This window comes from Silurus aristotelis, assembly GCF_946808225.1.
Source record: "Silurus aristotelis genome assembly, chromosome: 28".
NCBI classification, from domain to species: domain Eukaryota; kingdom Metazoa; phylum Chordata; class Actinopteri; order Siluriformes; family Siluridae; genus Silurus; species Silurus aristotelis.
Window position 1 is genome coordinate 881346 of NC_139601.1, and position 13870 is coordinate 895215.

The 13870-nt window shown below is 46.4% G+C and overlaps 3 protein-coding genes across 8 annotated transcripts in view; 2 read left to right on the forward strand and 1 right to left on the reverse strand.

The window, feature by feature from the left end:
* Positions 1-660, reverse strand: part of rad54l2 (RAD54 like 2) — a 12674-nt gene extending 12014 nt beyond the window's left edge. The window contains exon 1 of one of the 2 annotated variants that reach the window (XM_083533621.1): positions 503-660. The gene's annotated coding sequence lies outside the window, so the exon portion shown is untranslated. The remainder of the gene's footprint in view (positions 1-502) is intronic. The other variant, XM_083533622.1, reaches the window with a different exon arrangement.
* Positions 661-2553: 1893 nt separating this feature from the next.
* Positions 2554-9869, forward strand: bap1 (BRCA1 associated deubiquitinase 1). 4 transcript variants are annotated; one of them, XM_083533629.1, is made up of 18 exons: positions 2554-2770; positions 3356-3385; positions 3490-3544; positions 3671-3803; positions 3918-4037; positions 4183-4244; positions 4867-5009; positions 5133-5211; positions 5364-5487; positions 5604-5742; positions 5834-5988; positions 6359-6465; positions 6550-6871; positions 6984-7167; positions 7308-7543; positions 7618-7710; positions 7806-7878; positions 8697-9869. In XM_083533629.1, exons 1-18 carry the CDS (start codon positions 2734-2736, stop codon positions 8828-8830), a joined length of 2226 nt encoding a protein of 741 aa, XP_083389755.1. In that variant the 5' UTR covers positions 2554-2733; the 3' UTR covers positions 8831-9869. The 4 variants fall into 4 exon arrangements, with proteins under 4 accessions (XP_083389755.1, XP_083389756.1, XP_083389757.1 ...); XM_083533630.1 differs by having other exon boundaries at positions 7311-7543; XM_083533631.1 differs by having other exon boundaries at positions 6984-7161.
* A 2932-nt stretch (positions 9870-12801) lies between these two features.
* The window catches only part of bsnb (bassoon (presynaptic cytomatrix protein) b), a 59372-nt gene continuing 58303 nt past the window's right edge, over positions 12802-13870 (forward strand). The window contains exon 1 of one of the 2 annotated variants that reach the window (XM_083533618.1): positions 12802-13399. In XM_083533618.1, coding sequence (XP_083389744.1) covers positions 13266-13399 — 134 coding nt within the window. In that variant the 5' untranslated portion in view covers positions 12802-13265. The remainder of the gene's footprint in view (positions 13400-13870) is intronic. The other variant, XM_083533619.1, reaches the window with a different exon arrangement.

Below are 13870 nucleotides of genomic sequence, written 5' to 3' on the forward strand. Positions count from 1 at the left end.
CACTCACACGCTCTACTGCAGGAGCGCAAGAACCCAGGCTCGGTCCCAAATCCCGCCCACTGCCCGCGTAGTGAACTGCCCCGTAGTGTGAAGCGGGTTACTTCCCATCACGCGCAGGGTGCCTGTGTGAGGGAAGAGGGCGGGATTTGGGACACAGCCGCAACCGTGGCCTAAACACGGGCTGTGATTGAGGCTAGCCTGCTATCATGATAACTTCTATTGTGTACAGGCGCAGGCGCCGCTAGAACCCCACTTTATAAGCCGCCTTTTGTGTCTGGGGCCTGGATTTGTTTTTTTCCAGGCTGCATTTAAACACCACCGGGTTAATGACTCCATCTAAACCGATTTCTCCCCGAATCTCCGCAGGAGCGCGTTAGCATCCACGGCTAGCCGCTCCGAAGAATGAGCTCGATATGTTTTTCTCCGATCTGCAGCACGGCACTTTTTTTTTTTTGTTTGTTGACATTTCGCACCACAGTGCGTGTTTAATCTGCGCTCTTACCTTCTGCACCTCCACGTTGAAACCGGACGCTTCAGCACCGGCGCCTCATCAAACAAACCGCTTTTATTCTCGCCGAATTCTTTTATTTTTCCCTTTAATACACACTTTCCATGGGCGCAACATGAACATTCCGGACTACAACACGAGCTGCAGGTTTATGGTTCCGGTCTTCACACAGTTCCCAATTCATATATTATTTATTCTTATATATATATATATATATATATATCAATGTATATCAATATATATATTGACACACCGGATTGCAAATTGTTATTGCAATCTTTATTTAATAATAATAATAATAATAATAATCATAATAATCATAATATTAATAATAAAGTGTAACCAGCTCAATCTTTAGTGTGGTTTAACTCTGTATCAGAATCTGTTTTATTGGCCAAGTTTGTTGACACACACAAGCTGTTTGTGACTCTCAAAATACAGAAATAAATATCACTACATACAGTACTTATATATATATATATGAAGCAGTAAATATGATTATGGTGAGTTGTTAGTGAGGGTGAATGCTTGGGGAAAGGAACTGTTCCTGTGACTGGCAGTTTTGGTAAACAGAGTTCTGTAGCGCCACCAGAAGGGAGGAGCTGAAAGATGTTGTGTCCAGGGTGCGAAGGTTCTGGCTCTTGAATGGTACAGGTCCTGGAGCGTGGGCAGGGGAGCACCAATGATTTTTCTGCTGGTTTAACTGTTTTCTGCAGTCTGTTTCTGTCCCGTTTCTTTCCTGCTCCAAACCAGATGGTGATTGATGAGCACAGGACAGATTCGATGACTGCAGTGTAGATGTGGATGTGGAAGCACAGATAGTACGGAATCATGACCATAGACTTCCTGAAAGCAAGGTTTCAACAGTCCTATAATACAATGTGGCCATCTGCATCTGTAAGATAATTAAACCAATAAGATATTCAATGTATATTCTCAAACAAATACAACTAATAAAGAAAGACATTAAGAACATATAAGACTACTAGAAATCAGATTATAGTATACAGAAGATGCAATAAATAAAATAAGCGTGCATGATGCAGGTGCTCTGTCTTCTGCCTATGCTTTCTCTCACTCACCAAGAGGAACATGTGGAGGTGGTGGTACAGGTTTACTGTTGTCATGGAGATGGTGTTTCGCACCTCTCCCTTTTTTCTCGTATAACCATCTCTTTTGAATTCCACGCAGTTTGTTACCTCTCCAAACTTTCTTGAAGAGATAGAGACACTCCTCAATACTGTCACCTCTGCCAGCACCCCTCTGACAGTTCTTGTTGATTTTAACCTCGCATCTGACAAACTTCAGTCATCTTGCCTTCTGACTCTTCTGAATTACTTCTCTGTGGTATTTAGCAGCTGAAGTAGAAAAAAACACAACTCGATGCAGACCTAACCTCTTATCGTAAAGTTCTCTTCGGGTGTGACTCCACAGCATCTTCTCTTCACTATTCAAACCCCTGCTCCACCTGCTTCATCCTCCCTTACTGCCAAAGACTTTGCCTCCTTCTACGATAAGAAGATTGAGAAAATCTGCCAAGTCCTTCACTTCTTCCCTGACCATGCTTACAAAGGCAAAAATGGACCTGTGCCTTCTTACCTCACAGACCTCAACACTCCTTGCACTCATCATGCTGCCTGAGATCTTCCAGTCCTGCTCGACTAGTCCCACCTTCTCTTGTGGGAGAAATGTGTGTAGAAATGTGTGAAAATAGAAATGGTGAATTTTAATTGTAGATATTTGACTGTATAAATGTTAAATGTTAATTGTAGAAATGTAGAATGTAGGAACGTGTGACTGTAGAAATGTAGAAATGTGACTGGAAATGTGTGAAACTGATGAATTTGAAATGAGAGTGTAGAAATGGGTGAAAGATATGGCTGAATGTAGAAATGGGTGAAAATGTAGAAATGAGACAAGAAATTAGTGGATGTAGAAATTTATCAATACATTAAAACTCATTGAAAAAATATGATTATTCTCCTCTCACACACATTTGCGCCATCTACCGGCGGTTGTTACAACTGCAGACGCAACCACGTCGCAGGTTGATGACGCAATCAAAACCGCCCGAGTATGTTTTTTTTTTGTGTGTATTGTGTTTACTGGGACGCTGCGGTGTTCGGTGCTGAACGTTTCCGAACTCCGCGGGTATAAAAAACAACAAGATGGACTTTATATAATTAAACTATAGGACTGTTTGGACTTTATTGTAGATTATAAAGATGAGTAAAGGCTGGCTGGAGCTGGAGAGCGACCCCGGTAAGTTAGTTAGTTAGTTAGCAAGCTAAGCTAAGTGGAGCTAACGGTAATGAGCCCACAGTCAAGCTGTTACACTGTGAATACTCAGTGTCCCTGATAAAACACTGCTATAATCATTTATTATAATGTAGAATTCCATCATTAAACACACGCACACTGTACTATAATAATCAGAGAAATGCCTCGGAAATCTTGCTGCAGCCCAAATGTCCACATTTAGATCTTAAAATTATTACTACTTTTATTTTATGTGTAGCAAAAATTTCCCCCCCGAGATGCAGTGATTTGATAAATTTTTGTATAGGTTTTGATAAGGGAATAAAGATGCTAAAGTATTTTTAAGAGTGTAAAAAAATATGACACATTATCAGCTTTCGGTTAATTTATAACAAACAAACAAAAACAAAAGAATTGTTTCCTGATATATTTGGTCTATGATGATGATATGTGTATAATTGAGTGTGTATAGAATTAATCCTGGCCCCTGTAATCTCTGGGGTTCAGAATGTTCGTGTCAGAAGCATAAGCAGTGCAGACGTGTACCGTGTGTGTGTGTGTGTGTGTGTGTGTGTGTGTGTGTTCCAGGTCTCTTCACGCTGCTGGTGGAGGATTTCGGTGAGGAGCGTCTATTTCCTGCTCACGCTTGAGTTCACAGATGATTTGAGCTAAAATGAGGTCAGATGTCATGAAGCTAATAAAGATGTTTGTGTGTTGCTCAGGTGTGAAGGGCGTCCAGGTGGAGGAAATCTACGACCTGCAGAGTAAATGCCAGGGGTAATGGACCATCTCACACACACACACACACACACACACACACACACACACACACACGCACATAAGAATGTTCTGTGAGACAATAAAACACTGTGTGTGATGTGTGTGTGTGTGGGCGCACCCCAGCACTGTTTATGGCTTCATCTTCCTGTTTAAATGGATTGAGGAGCGTCGCTCCAGGAGGAAAGTATCCACTCTGGTGGACGAGACATCGGTTATTGATGACGACATCGTCAACGACATGTTCTTCGCTCACCAGGTCGGTCTCACGTGCGTCAGTCTGCTCATCAGACGCTCACTTTCACATTTCTACAGAGAGTTTTTAACCGTTACAACCAATTCTTACAACCTGAGGGGGATTTTGTGTGTGTAGCTGATTCCAAACTCGTGTGCGACTCATGCCTTACTGAGCGTGCTCCTGAACTGCAGTAGGGTGGAGCTGGGCAGCACACTAAGCCGCATAAAGGTCTTTACCAAGGGGTTCAGTCCAGAGGTGTGTAGACAAACACACACACACACACACACACACACACACGTATATACTGCTCTTCTCTTAATTATTATGAATTTATGAGTCGAGCTTCACTGAAACTTCTTTGTGTGTGTGTGTGTGTGTGTGTGTGTGTGTGTGTGTGCAGAGTAAAGGCTATGCCATCGGGAATGCTCCAGAGTTAGCCAAGGCACACAACAGTCATGCCAGGTACCACATCTGCAGAGTTACATGTACATTCAGTCTCCTGGTTAAAAGGTTCAGATGTGTGTGTTTGTGTGATTAAGCACGTGTCAATAGTCAGTGGTAGATTCGTGTTTTTTTTTTTTTTTACCACCGATAGTTGATTTGCTATCCTCAAAAATCCATAGCGATAGTTTTTCCGGGTTGCCTCTGTATCTGGAGCGGTCTCTAGAAGCAAATGAATGACGCCAAGCGCTGTTTGTTTTGATACGCGAGACCGCAAGCGGCACCTTATTAGTGTTATTTCATAGTGCATCAACTAAAGTGAACAGATAAAATGAACGTAAACCGGTATTAGTAAATGTTAATATTAACAAATAAATAATACTTCTAAAGCATTCATTAAGTTTAGTTAATGTTAGAAATGGAATCACACTGTATATCATTACCATTTCACATAAACCAAAACAGTCGTGTGTAAAATGTCCATCAATAAATGTCTTCACAAAGGTCAGGGCATTGAAATGACATTTATTTTTGTAATAAAGTTCAGTACGATCCGACCAATCTATTGGTGGCCCTCTAGTCACCAGTCAGGCAGGATGTTATTAATGACCGTGTGAAACACTTGTCTCTCTGTGTTCTGGAGGCCTGAACCACGGCACCTGCCCGAGAAGCAGAACGGCATTAGCGCCGTGAGGACGATGGAGGCCTTCCACTTTGTCAGCTACGTTCCCATCAAAGACCGACTGTTTGAGCTGGACGGCCTGAAAGCCTACCCCATCGACCACGGTCCGCTCTTACACACCCACACACTCAGCCTTGTGTCCCAGTGATTGGGTGCGCTCTCTTTGAGTGTGCTAACTGTCCCTGAGGCCTTATTCAATGCAAATGAACCTGTGTGTGTGTCTGCAGGTCCGTGGGGGGAGGAGGAGGAGTGGACAGACAAGGCTCGGAGGGTCATTATGGAGAGGATCGGCCTGGCGACCGCAGGGTGAGACACACCCTCGCTTTTATTCTTCTTCTCCAAACTGCATTCCTGATGCCCTGTCTATCAACTCAGTACACACACACACACACACACACACACACACACACACACTATATATATATATAAATATAGACCCACCTTTCACCTCTCTGCAGTGAGCCGTACCACGACATCCGCTTCAACCTGATGGCTGTGGTTCCTGACCGCAGGGTGAAGTACGAGTCCAGGCTCGAGGTCCTAAAACGCAACCGGCAGATCGTTCTAGAAGGACTGCAGCAGGTAAAGGGGAAAATTTATACCAATTTTAATTTAAACTCTGGTCCATTTATGTGCTTCATCGCCCCCTGCTGTTTATCTCTCTGTAGTGTTTCCTGACAGAGGTCTTTATTTTTCAGGCGATCAGAGCTACCCAGACAGACTCGGTGCAGGAACGCAAGCCGCAAGACTCCTCCTCTGAGTCCACGCCCCCCACTGTAAAAAAGGAGGAGCGTTCAGACACTCCGATAGCTCCTGCTCCGATAGCTCCGCCCACAGGTGTGTGTGATGACTAGCAGATGAAATTTTTTATAAACATTTTATTAGTGTCTTGATGGACTCACTCTGTGTGTGTGTATGGACTCAGCAGACGGGAGTGTTCTTGCTGTGTCCAGCTCCTCAGAAAAACACAAAACCACAGTAAAGCCCCCTGCTCCGCCTCCAGGTTGCAACACCAGCGGCCCCATCGTCCAGCGCCTGCCTGCTTTCCTGGACAACCACAATTACGCCAAGTCCCCCATGCAGGTGAGTTGTGAGACACGGAGGTCCATAAATAATAATATATAATAAAAATATTGGGGGTGTTAGATGATCCACTAATGGGAACAGCCGAAAGATAAAGAAGATATTAGGGGTGTAACGGTACACATTCATTATTTATTAATTTATATATATATATATATATATATATATATATATATATATATATATATATATATATATTTTTATTAAATTGGATGCTTCTTTAGTGTTAAAGGAGAAAATCCTGACAATTCCACATATCGAGGGAGTGAATGAATAAAGGATGGAAGGAATGAAGACATTTGTTAAAGTTCTGTGTGTGTGTGTGTGTGTGTGTGTGTGTGTGTGTGTGTGTGTGTGTGTGTGTGTGAAGGAGGAGGAGGACCTGGCTGCAGGTGTGGCCCGTGCTCGTGCCCCCGGCCCCCCTCAGCCCTCGTATTCTGATGATGAGGATGACTATGAGGATGAAGAGGAAGACAGGTGAGTGACACACAGAGAGAGAGTAGGCGGGGTCACGTAGCAACTCTGTGCCTACTCATCCACGTCATGCGGTTTATTTTACAGGTTTCGCAAAAAGCCAAGTGTACGTGGACGGGGCGTGACCCGGAGCGGCACTGGGGGCGGTGTCTCGGGCGTCGAGAGCCAGCTGGCTCTGAGCATGCTCGCTGAGAGACTTAAAAAGGAGACACAGAAGAAGGAGGCGTCGTCCGTGACGCCCGCTCCCGGCTCCTCGGCCCTGAACGTGCGAACCGAGGGCCGCACCGGGGGCATCAGCATCACGCCCGCCTGCCAGCCCTCGCCTACGCCCAGCAACGAGAGCACGGACACGGCCTCCGAGATCGGCAGCGCTTTCAACTCGCCTCTGAGATCTCCGGCACGCTCGCAGGTGCGGATCATCACGGTTCATTACGGCCGTTTTATTTCCGTTTATTTTTTCGAACGTCTCGGGTTCTCGTGTGAGTTACGGTTCTCTTCACCCAAACCCCCCCTGTCTTCAGGCTGCCACTCGACCCTCCAGCCCCGTGGCCTGCCACCTGAGCCGCGTGCTGTTCGGAGAGGATGACGTCCTGCTGAGACTGGACACTCGACACAATCGCGCCGTCCGAGAACTCGGAGCGCTGATCAGCTCCACGCAGCTGCAGCTCAGAGACGACGGGACCATCTTCACACTCCTGAGTACTGGTACAGCACACACACACACACAGATCTTCTGGGGTAAAGTTGTAATAAAGCAGGAATTCTACATTCTAGAATATAAATACCTTCTGGTAAAGGTGTGTGTGTGTGTGTGTGTGTGTGTGTTCGTTTCGTCTCCACAAAAGCAGTGTGTGATGCGGTAAAAAAAGCTGGAGGACCAGACAGTAAGGATGCGAGCGAGAGGGTGGAAAAAGGAGGCTCAGGTGGAGACGTGGATGCAGGGAAAGGAGGAGCGTCTCGTGAACTCAAACAGGAAAAGGAGATCTCGGAGACGAGCAACGACAAGACTAACGTTGAGACGCCGAGCTTCGCCGAGCCCGAGGCGCTCACCAAACCACTCGGGGAGAAATACACACCTAAAGTAAGGAGCAGCTCATACACTGTGTTCATGCTGCTCACTGGTGGTGGTGACGGTGTTCCTCTTCCCCCCTGTAGGAGCTGTTGGCTCTGCTGAAGTGTGTGGAGGCCGATATCGCCAACTACGAGGTATATCTGAAAGAGGAGGTGGAGAAACGCAAGAAATACAAGGTACCAGCTCCAACCTGCCTTTAAAATCTCAACACAACGACCAACGTTAGTCATAATACTGCTTATAATAACTGTGTGTGTGTGTGTGTCTTCAGATCGATGACCAGAGAAGGACCCACAACTATGATGAGTTCATCTGCACCTTCATTTCCATGCTGGCACAAGAAGGTACACGTTTTACACACACACACACACACACACACACACACACACACACACACACACACACACACACACACAAAGCCAAGTGTTTGAGATCAGAGTTTCTCAGCTTAAATCCAGCACAGTTTTACGTTCTCCTTGATCCAGTTACACCTAAAGTAGTCTAATGAACTGAAGAATAAGGTGTGTGTGTGTGTGTGTGTGTGTGTGTGTGTGTGTGTGTGTGTGTGTGTGTGTGTGTGAGGATGAGGGTGGAAGTCCTGCTGTACATGAAAGATAAATTGAAAGATCATTACTGTAATAATAATAATAATAATAATAAGGATGATGATAATATTAAAGGTAATTTAAAGGACACTAGGACAGTCTCTCTGAAACACATGTAACCTCAGGGTCTTAAAGAGTCACGGTTTTATGGCATGTTTTAAGACATGAAGTAGGATCCTGTATTCAATCTTCCTGCCCCCTTTACCCAAACACCCCCCCCCCCCATTAGTCTCCGTCTTTCTCTGATTTTATTTCACCTAATTAGTCTCTCTCTCTTTCTAGCTCTCTCTATAATTCTCTCTGTCTCTTTCTCTTACTGTCAGTTGTGTGACTCATGTTGGGGAAGTTGTCATGGAGACGTGTTAGCGTGTACTAGCATGTAGTGATAACAGTGATTAGCGTAGAGGTGGGGTCTTTCCCCATCAGCCTGTAGCAACCTCGTGATTCACTCTTAATAAAACCTTTAATTCCTGCTGCTGGAGCTGAAGACTGCAATCTGTGTGTCTCTTCCACTCACTGACTCTAATCGGTGTGTGTGTGTGTGTGTGTGTGTGTAGGGATGCTGGCGAGCCTGGTGGAACAGAACATTTCGGTGCGCAGGCGTCAGGGCGTCAGCATCGGCCGCCTCCATAAACAGCGCAAGCCGGACCGGAGGAAGCGATCGCGGCCGTACAAAGCCAAGCGGCAGTGAGGAACGCGGCCCGGTGCCGGGAGTTCTCTTAGAAAGGTGCAGATAAACTCTCCTTTGTAAAGACAACAAATAATGAACAAATCAGTGCAACTACCACTGCTAAACACAGCATAGCTCACACACACAGTGGGGGTTATGATGACTCGCTCAGAGAAGAAAAATAATGTATACAGCGCTAGTGAACATGTACACACCGGGAAAGAGTGGCACTAGTGATCACACCTAAAATACAATATAACTAGTACTGATGCACATGAAGACGAGCCGTGTCAGTGAACACGCCGAGAATAACCAAGATGAAGTGAACACACACATGCATCAAGCTGTGTGTGTAGGTGTGTGTGAACTAAATAATTTGAAATACTAGTGCTGGTGATCACTCTGAGATGCACCAAGAGGTAGTGAGCACAACTGCACATGTACAGACTAGAGAGAGTGAACACACCTGAGATGATTAAAGCTAGCACTGATCAATACACTCATACTTCTGAAAACCAGTACTAGTCTTTGTGGAAACAGTTGTGGTATTAAAACGATAGCTTGTGAACCCACCATTTACACTTAGAAAAGCCAGGAAGTGGGGAAAACACACAATGACTTAAACCAACAGCACCTCTGAACACCCTAGAACGCTGTAGTGCTGGTGAACGCAACTCGGCACGTGTCCCGGCAGGACGTGTGTATCGCTACAGACTACAGGGCAAACGCAAAAAAATGTGATCTTGTACATTATGGACGATTCTTCACTCTCGTATTTAATCGCTGAAGCAATAAGAGCTCCGAACGCCAGGAAACATTCCCAGAGACGCTCTCGTCTGGAGGGATCAGTGTTAATGGAGAGGAAGGTTTCAAATTGTGACCAAACTCCCAGAGCTCTATGTTGTGCCATATCGTGTGTGCGTGTGTGTGCGCGTATGTGTGTGTGTGTGTGTGCGCGTATGTGTGTGTGTGTGTGTGTGTGTGTGTGTGTGTGCATGATCAATTTGTAATGGTCGTTTCTTGATGTTTAAACTCGAATAAATGTTACACTATAAAAGCGTGCCCTTGTTCAGTCTGTATTTTGTTGTAAGTTGTGTTTCTTCTGCATATTGTAACGTTGGAATTCCCCTAAGAACTATGAGAAACAGTGTTCCAGCCTCAGTGGTCCTACACGGCTGTTGGTGTGCAGGTTGGACCGGAGGATCTCGAGAGAAAAAAAACTGCATGTACTTCATTTTATTTTCAGAACACATGCTCTATAAACTCAGCCTCAGTGTGTCATGTTTTATTTTTGTCTCGAGCTTCAGATCAACATTCTTGCTGGTTTCTGACTTTTCAGACCGTGACCTAGATGCATGCTAAAAATGTTTACACTGTGTGCCTCGACATCATCAAAGAATTTATGGGATCTGTAACAAAGTTTTCTCGCTGAATGAAATCATAGATCATGTGCTGGTGGCGGAACATCAAAATTTGCCTTTAATCTTCCGTTTATGGGAAGTGTGGCTCTTTTTTATCTCATTATTTGCTCAATACTGGATCATGTTCAATAGAATTAGTGGTTGATGTTTCAAATATCATTTGATCGCACTGATTTTCTCGAAAGAATGAAAATTATTTGTCCTTTGTTGTTCTGTTATGGAGACGACTGAGATTGTGAAGAGGTCCGATCCAAATCCGATCCTTCAGAAATTCAGAATCCTGCTGTAACATTTCGGGAAAAAAAATAAATCCACCTTGGGACATTTATATACTTTTCCTCTGTGCTTAAAAAAGATGCAGCTTTGACTCTGCTTCAGCAACTCTGTGTGTGTGTGTGTGTGTGTGTGTGTGTGGTGGGGTGGTGGTTTACGAGCTGCATATAAACTGGCCAAATTTAGCTGTAATCAGCAGCACTTTTCCAAAGAACATGATAAGTACTGGCTTGACACTGTGCAGAGTTGTTAGATGTTTTGAGGATGAAGCTCATCTCCGGGAGCAGCGTGAAGATCAATCCCGTTACATGTGGTGTGCTTCTAACCCTGCACGCCATGCCGGACTCGGATGAACCCTTAATCCGTGGCGGCGACCTTCTGCTGCGCTGTCACGACTGTCCACACCGAGGATGAACTGAAACGACCAACCCTGATGACGTGAAGTTATAGGAGACTATTGTGGTGTCTTTCCCGCTATTGTGAACACGGAGGCTCCACTCATTATTTAACTAGGGTTCATTGGATTAAAGGTTCATTAAAAGCATGGATTCAGTGCATTTGCCTCCCAGAGAGTCCCTGTTACCTCTCCGAAAGTCCCTGTTACCTCTCCGAGAGTCCCTGTTACCTCTCCGAGAGTCCCTGTTACCTTTCCGAAAGTCCCTGTTACCTCTCCGAGAGTCCCTGTTACCTCTCCGAGAGTCCCTGTTACCTCTCCGAGAGTCCCTGTTACCTCTCCGAGAGTCCCTGTTACCTCTCCGAGAGTCCCTGTTACCTCTCCGAGAGTCCCTGTTACCTCTCCGAGAGTCCCTGTTACCTCTCCGAGAGTCCCTGTTACCTCTCCGAGAGTCCCTGTTACCTCTCCGAGAGTCCCTGTTACCTCTCCGAGAGTCCCTGTTACCTCTCCGAGAGTCCCTGTTACCTCTCCGAGAGTCCCTGTTACCTCTCCGAGAGTCCCTGTTACCTCTCCGAGAGTCCCTGTTACCTCTCCGAGAGTCCCTGTTACCTCCTCGAGAGTCCCTGTTACCTCCTCGAGAGTCCCTGTTACCTCCTCGAGAGTCCCTGTTACCTCCTCGAGAGTCCCTGTTACCTCTCCGAGAGTCCCTGTTACCTCTCCGAGAGTCCCTGTTACCTCTCCGAGAGTCCCTGTTACCTCCTCGAGAGTCCCTGTTACCTCCTCGAGAGTCCCTGTTACCTCTCCGAGAGTCCCTGTTACCTCTCCGAGAGTCCCTGTTACCTCTCCGAGAGTCCCTGTTACCTCTCCGAGAGTCCCTGTTACCTCTCCGAGAGTCCCTGTTACCTCTTTGATGATAGACAGGGTATTAAAATCCAATTGTAAAGGCTGATCACTGGGCTCCGATCATGTGTGTGTGTGTGTGTGTGTGTGTGTGTGTGTGTGTGTGTGTGTGTGTGTGTGTGTAACCGAAGTTGTTGATGTCTTCCAGAAAAGTTTCATGACTTTGAGGACAGTGCTGCTGGTCTCCTCTTTCCTCTGCATGCAGGTGCTTGTGCTTGGTGTTGGTGTTACACATCAGAGAGCTTTCTGAAGCAACAGCAGCTCTCGAATCCCTCGTGAATCCTGAGCACAGTCTCAGCACGCCTCAGTGATATGGTGTGATGAAAGCGCTGGATGAGTTTTTAAACACGTTGACTAACTGACAACAACTTACAACATCTGAAGGGAAGAAGCAGCAGGAAGGCCTTCTGGAGACATGATGCTGAGAGCTACCTGAAATTAATTAGCCGTCCAGGAGGGAGAAGAATACCAAGTTTGTCAAAAAACATTTTGTGTCAAATAATGTGACTGAAAACACTAGTGACAACACACACGTACACACACACACACACACACACACACACACACACACACACACACACACACACACACACACACACACACACACCACGAGCTTAAACAAATCTGATTGTTATACTATTACATATAGTAAATAATATAGGCATCAAGTGACGTCCATATATGGATTATAATGACACGCCCACATTCCATATATGGACTGAATGACATTTTTCCGGTGATGCCGTTCAATTTATTCAAATTGATGATGCTGTAGATTATTAGAAACAGCAACAATTATAATATATAATAATTCTTATTATTATTTAACTACACCCACGTTTTATTTCTAGACACGCCCTTTAACGCCTAATATTTTTTCTGTCTCCTCTCCGGTGTGTGTGTGTTTGAATGTGTTCGTACGTGCGCGCGCGCGGATCCAATTCTGCACATCCGGGTACGGGTGCTGGTGCTCCTATAAGGGGCGCTGCGCTCGGACACGCCGCGTGCGAAAGAGCGAGCGTGCGCGGATCTGGGGCGCGTGCGGGCGCGCTCCCGCTTGTTTGCGTGCGCGCCGCCGCTCGGCCCTTCCCGTGCTCTCCGACGTTCCGCTCGCTCGTCGCCGGATCGTCGGGTTGTGGTGGCGCTGGTGGTGGTGGTGGTGATGATGATGAAGAGGAGGACGACGATAATGATGATAATAATAATGATGATGATGGCGGAAGCGGAGCTACGCTGACACTCTCTCTCTCTCTCTCTCTCTCTCTCTCTCTCTCTCTCTCTCTCTCTCTTTCTCTCCCTCCCTCCCTCCCTCCCTCTCTCCCTCCCTCCCTCCCTCTCTCCCTCTCCTGTAATTTATTCTCGTTATTTGCGCCTGTCGGTGGAAAACCGTCGACCGAGCGGGCCGCGCGTGTCCGTGTGTTTGTGTCTCCCTGTCTCTGTCTGTCTCTGTGCGTCTCCGTGGGTATAAATGGGGAACGAGGCGAGCCTCGAAGGAGAGGCGGGCCAGCCCGGGACCGCTTCCGCTTCAGCACCACCGCGCGCTGGACAGCTCAGCGAGCCGAGCACCGGAGCGCGCGCAGCACCCGGCCCGAGACCGGACAGGTATGAGCGACCTTTTACACGCTTTGGTGCGGGAACACTGGAGGGGTGTGGGCTGCACTGCGGCTTACCCCCGGCTCAAACCTGGGTTTAGAAGCACAACATCCACAAGAGCGTTAGGCTTTTCCCCCTGACACACCATACTGTCCGTGTGTGAACAGCGACACCGTGCTCACAGCCTTCCCAGGCATGCTGTAACGGGCTGCTCAGGATCAGAACCCGAGCACTACTGCCTTCATCTTCACAGCAGTGTACAGGAGCAGTGGCTGATCTCTGAGCTTTACATTCTAACAGCAGGGCTTCTGTCTGGCTCAATCATTCCCTCACGACATTTCTCATAAAAACACACTTAAACACAAGAAAATAGGCGGTTGTCAGTCTGGCTTCCCTACGATACGATACGATACGATACGAGACGAGACGAGACGATGGGAGAATGCGATATTATATGACTTAATATGATACCATAAGACA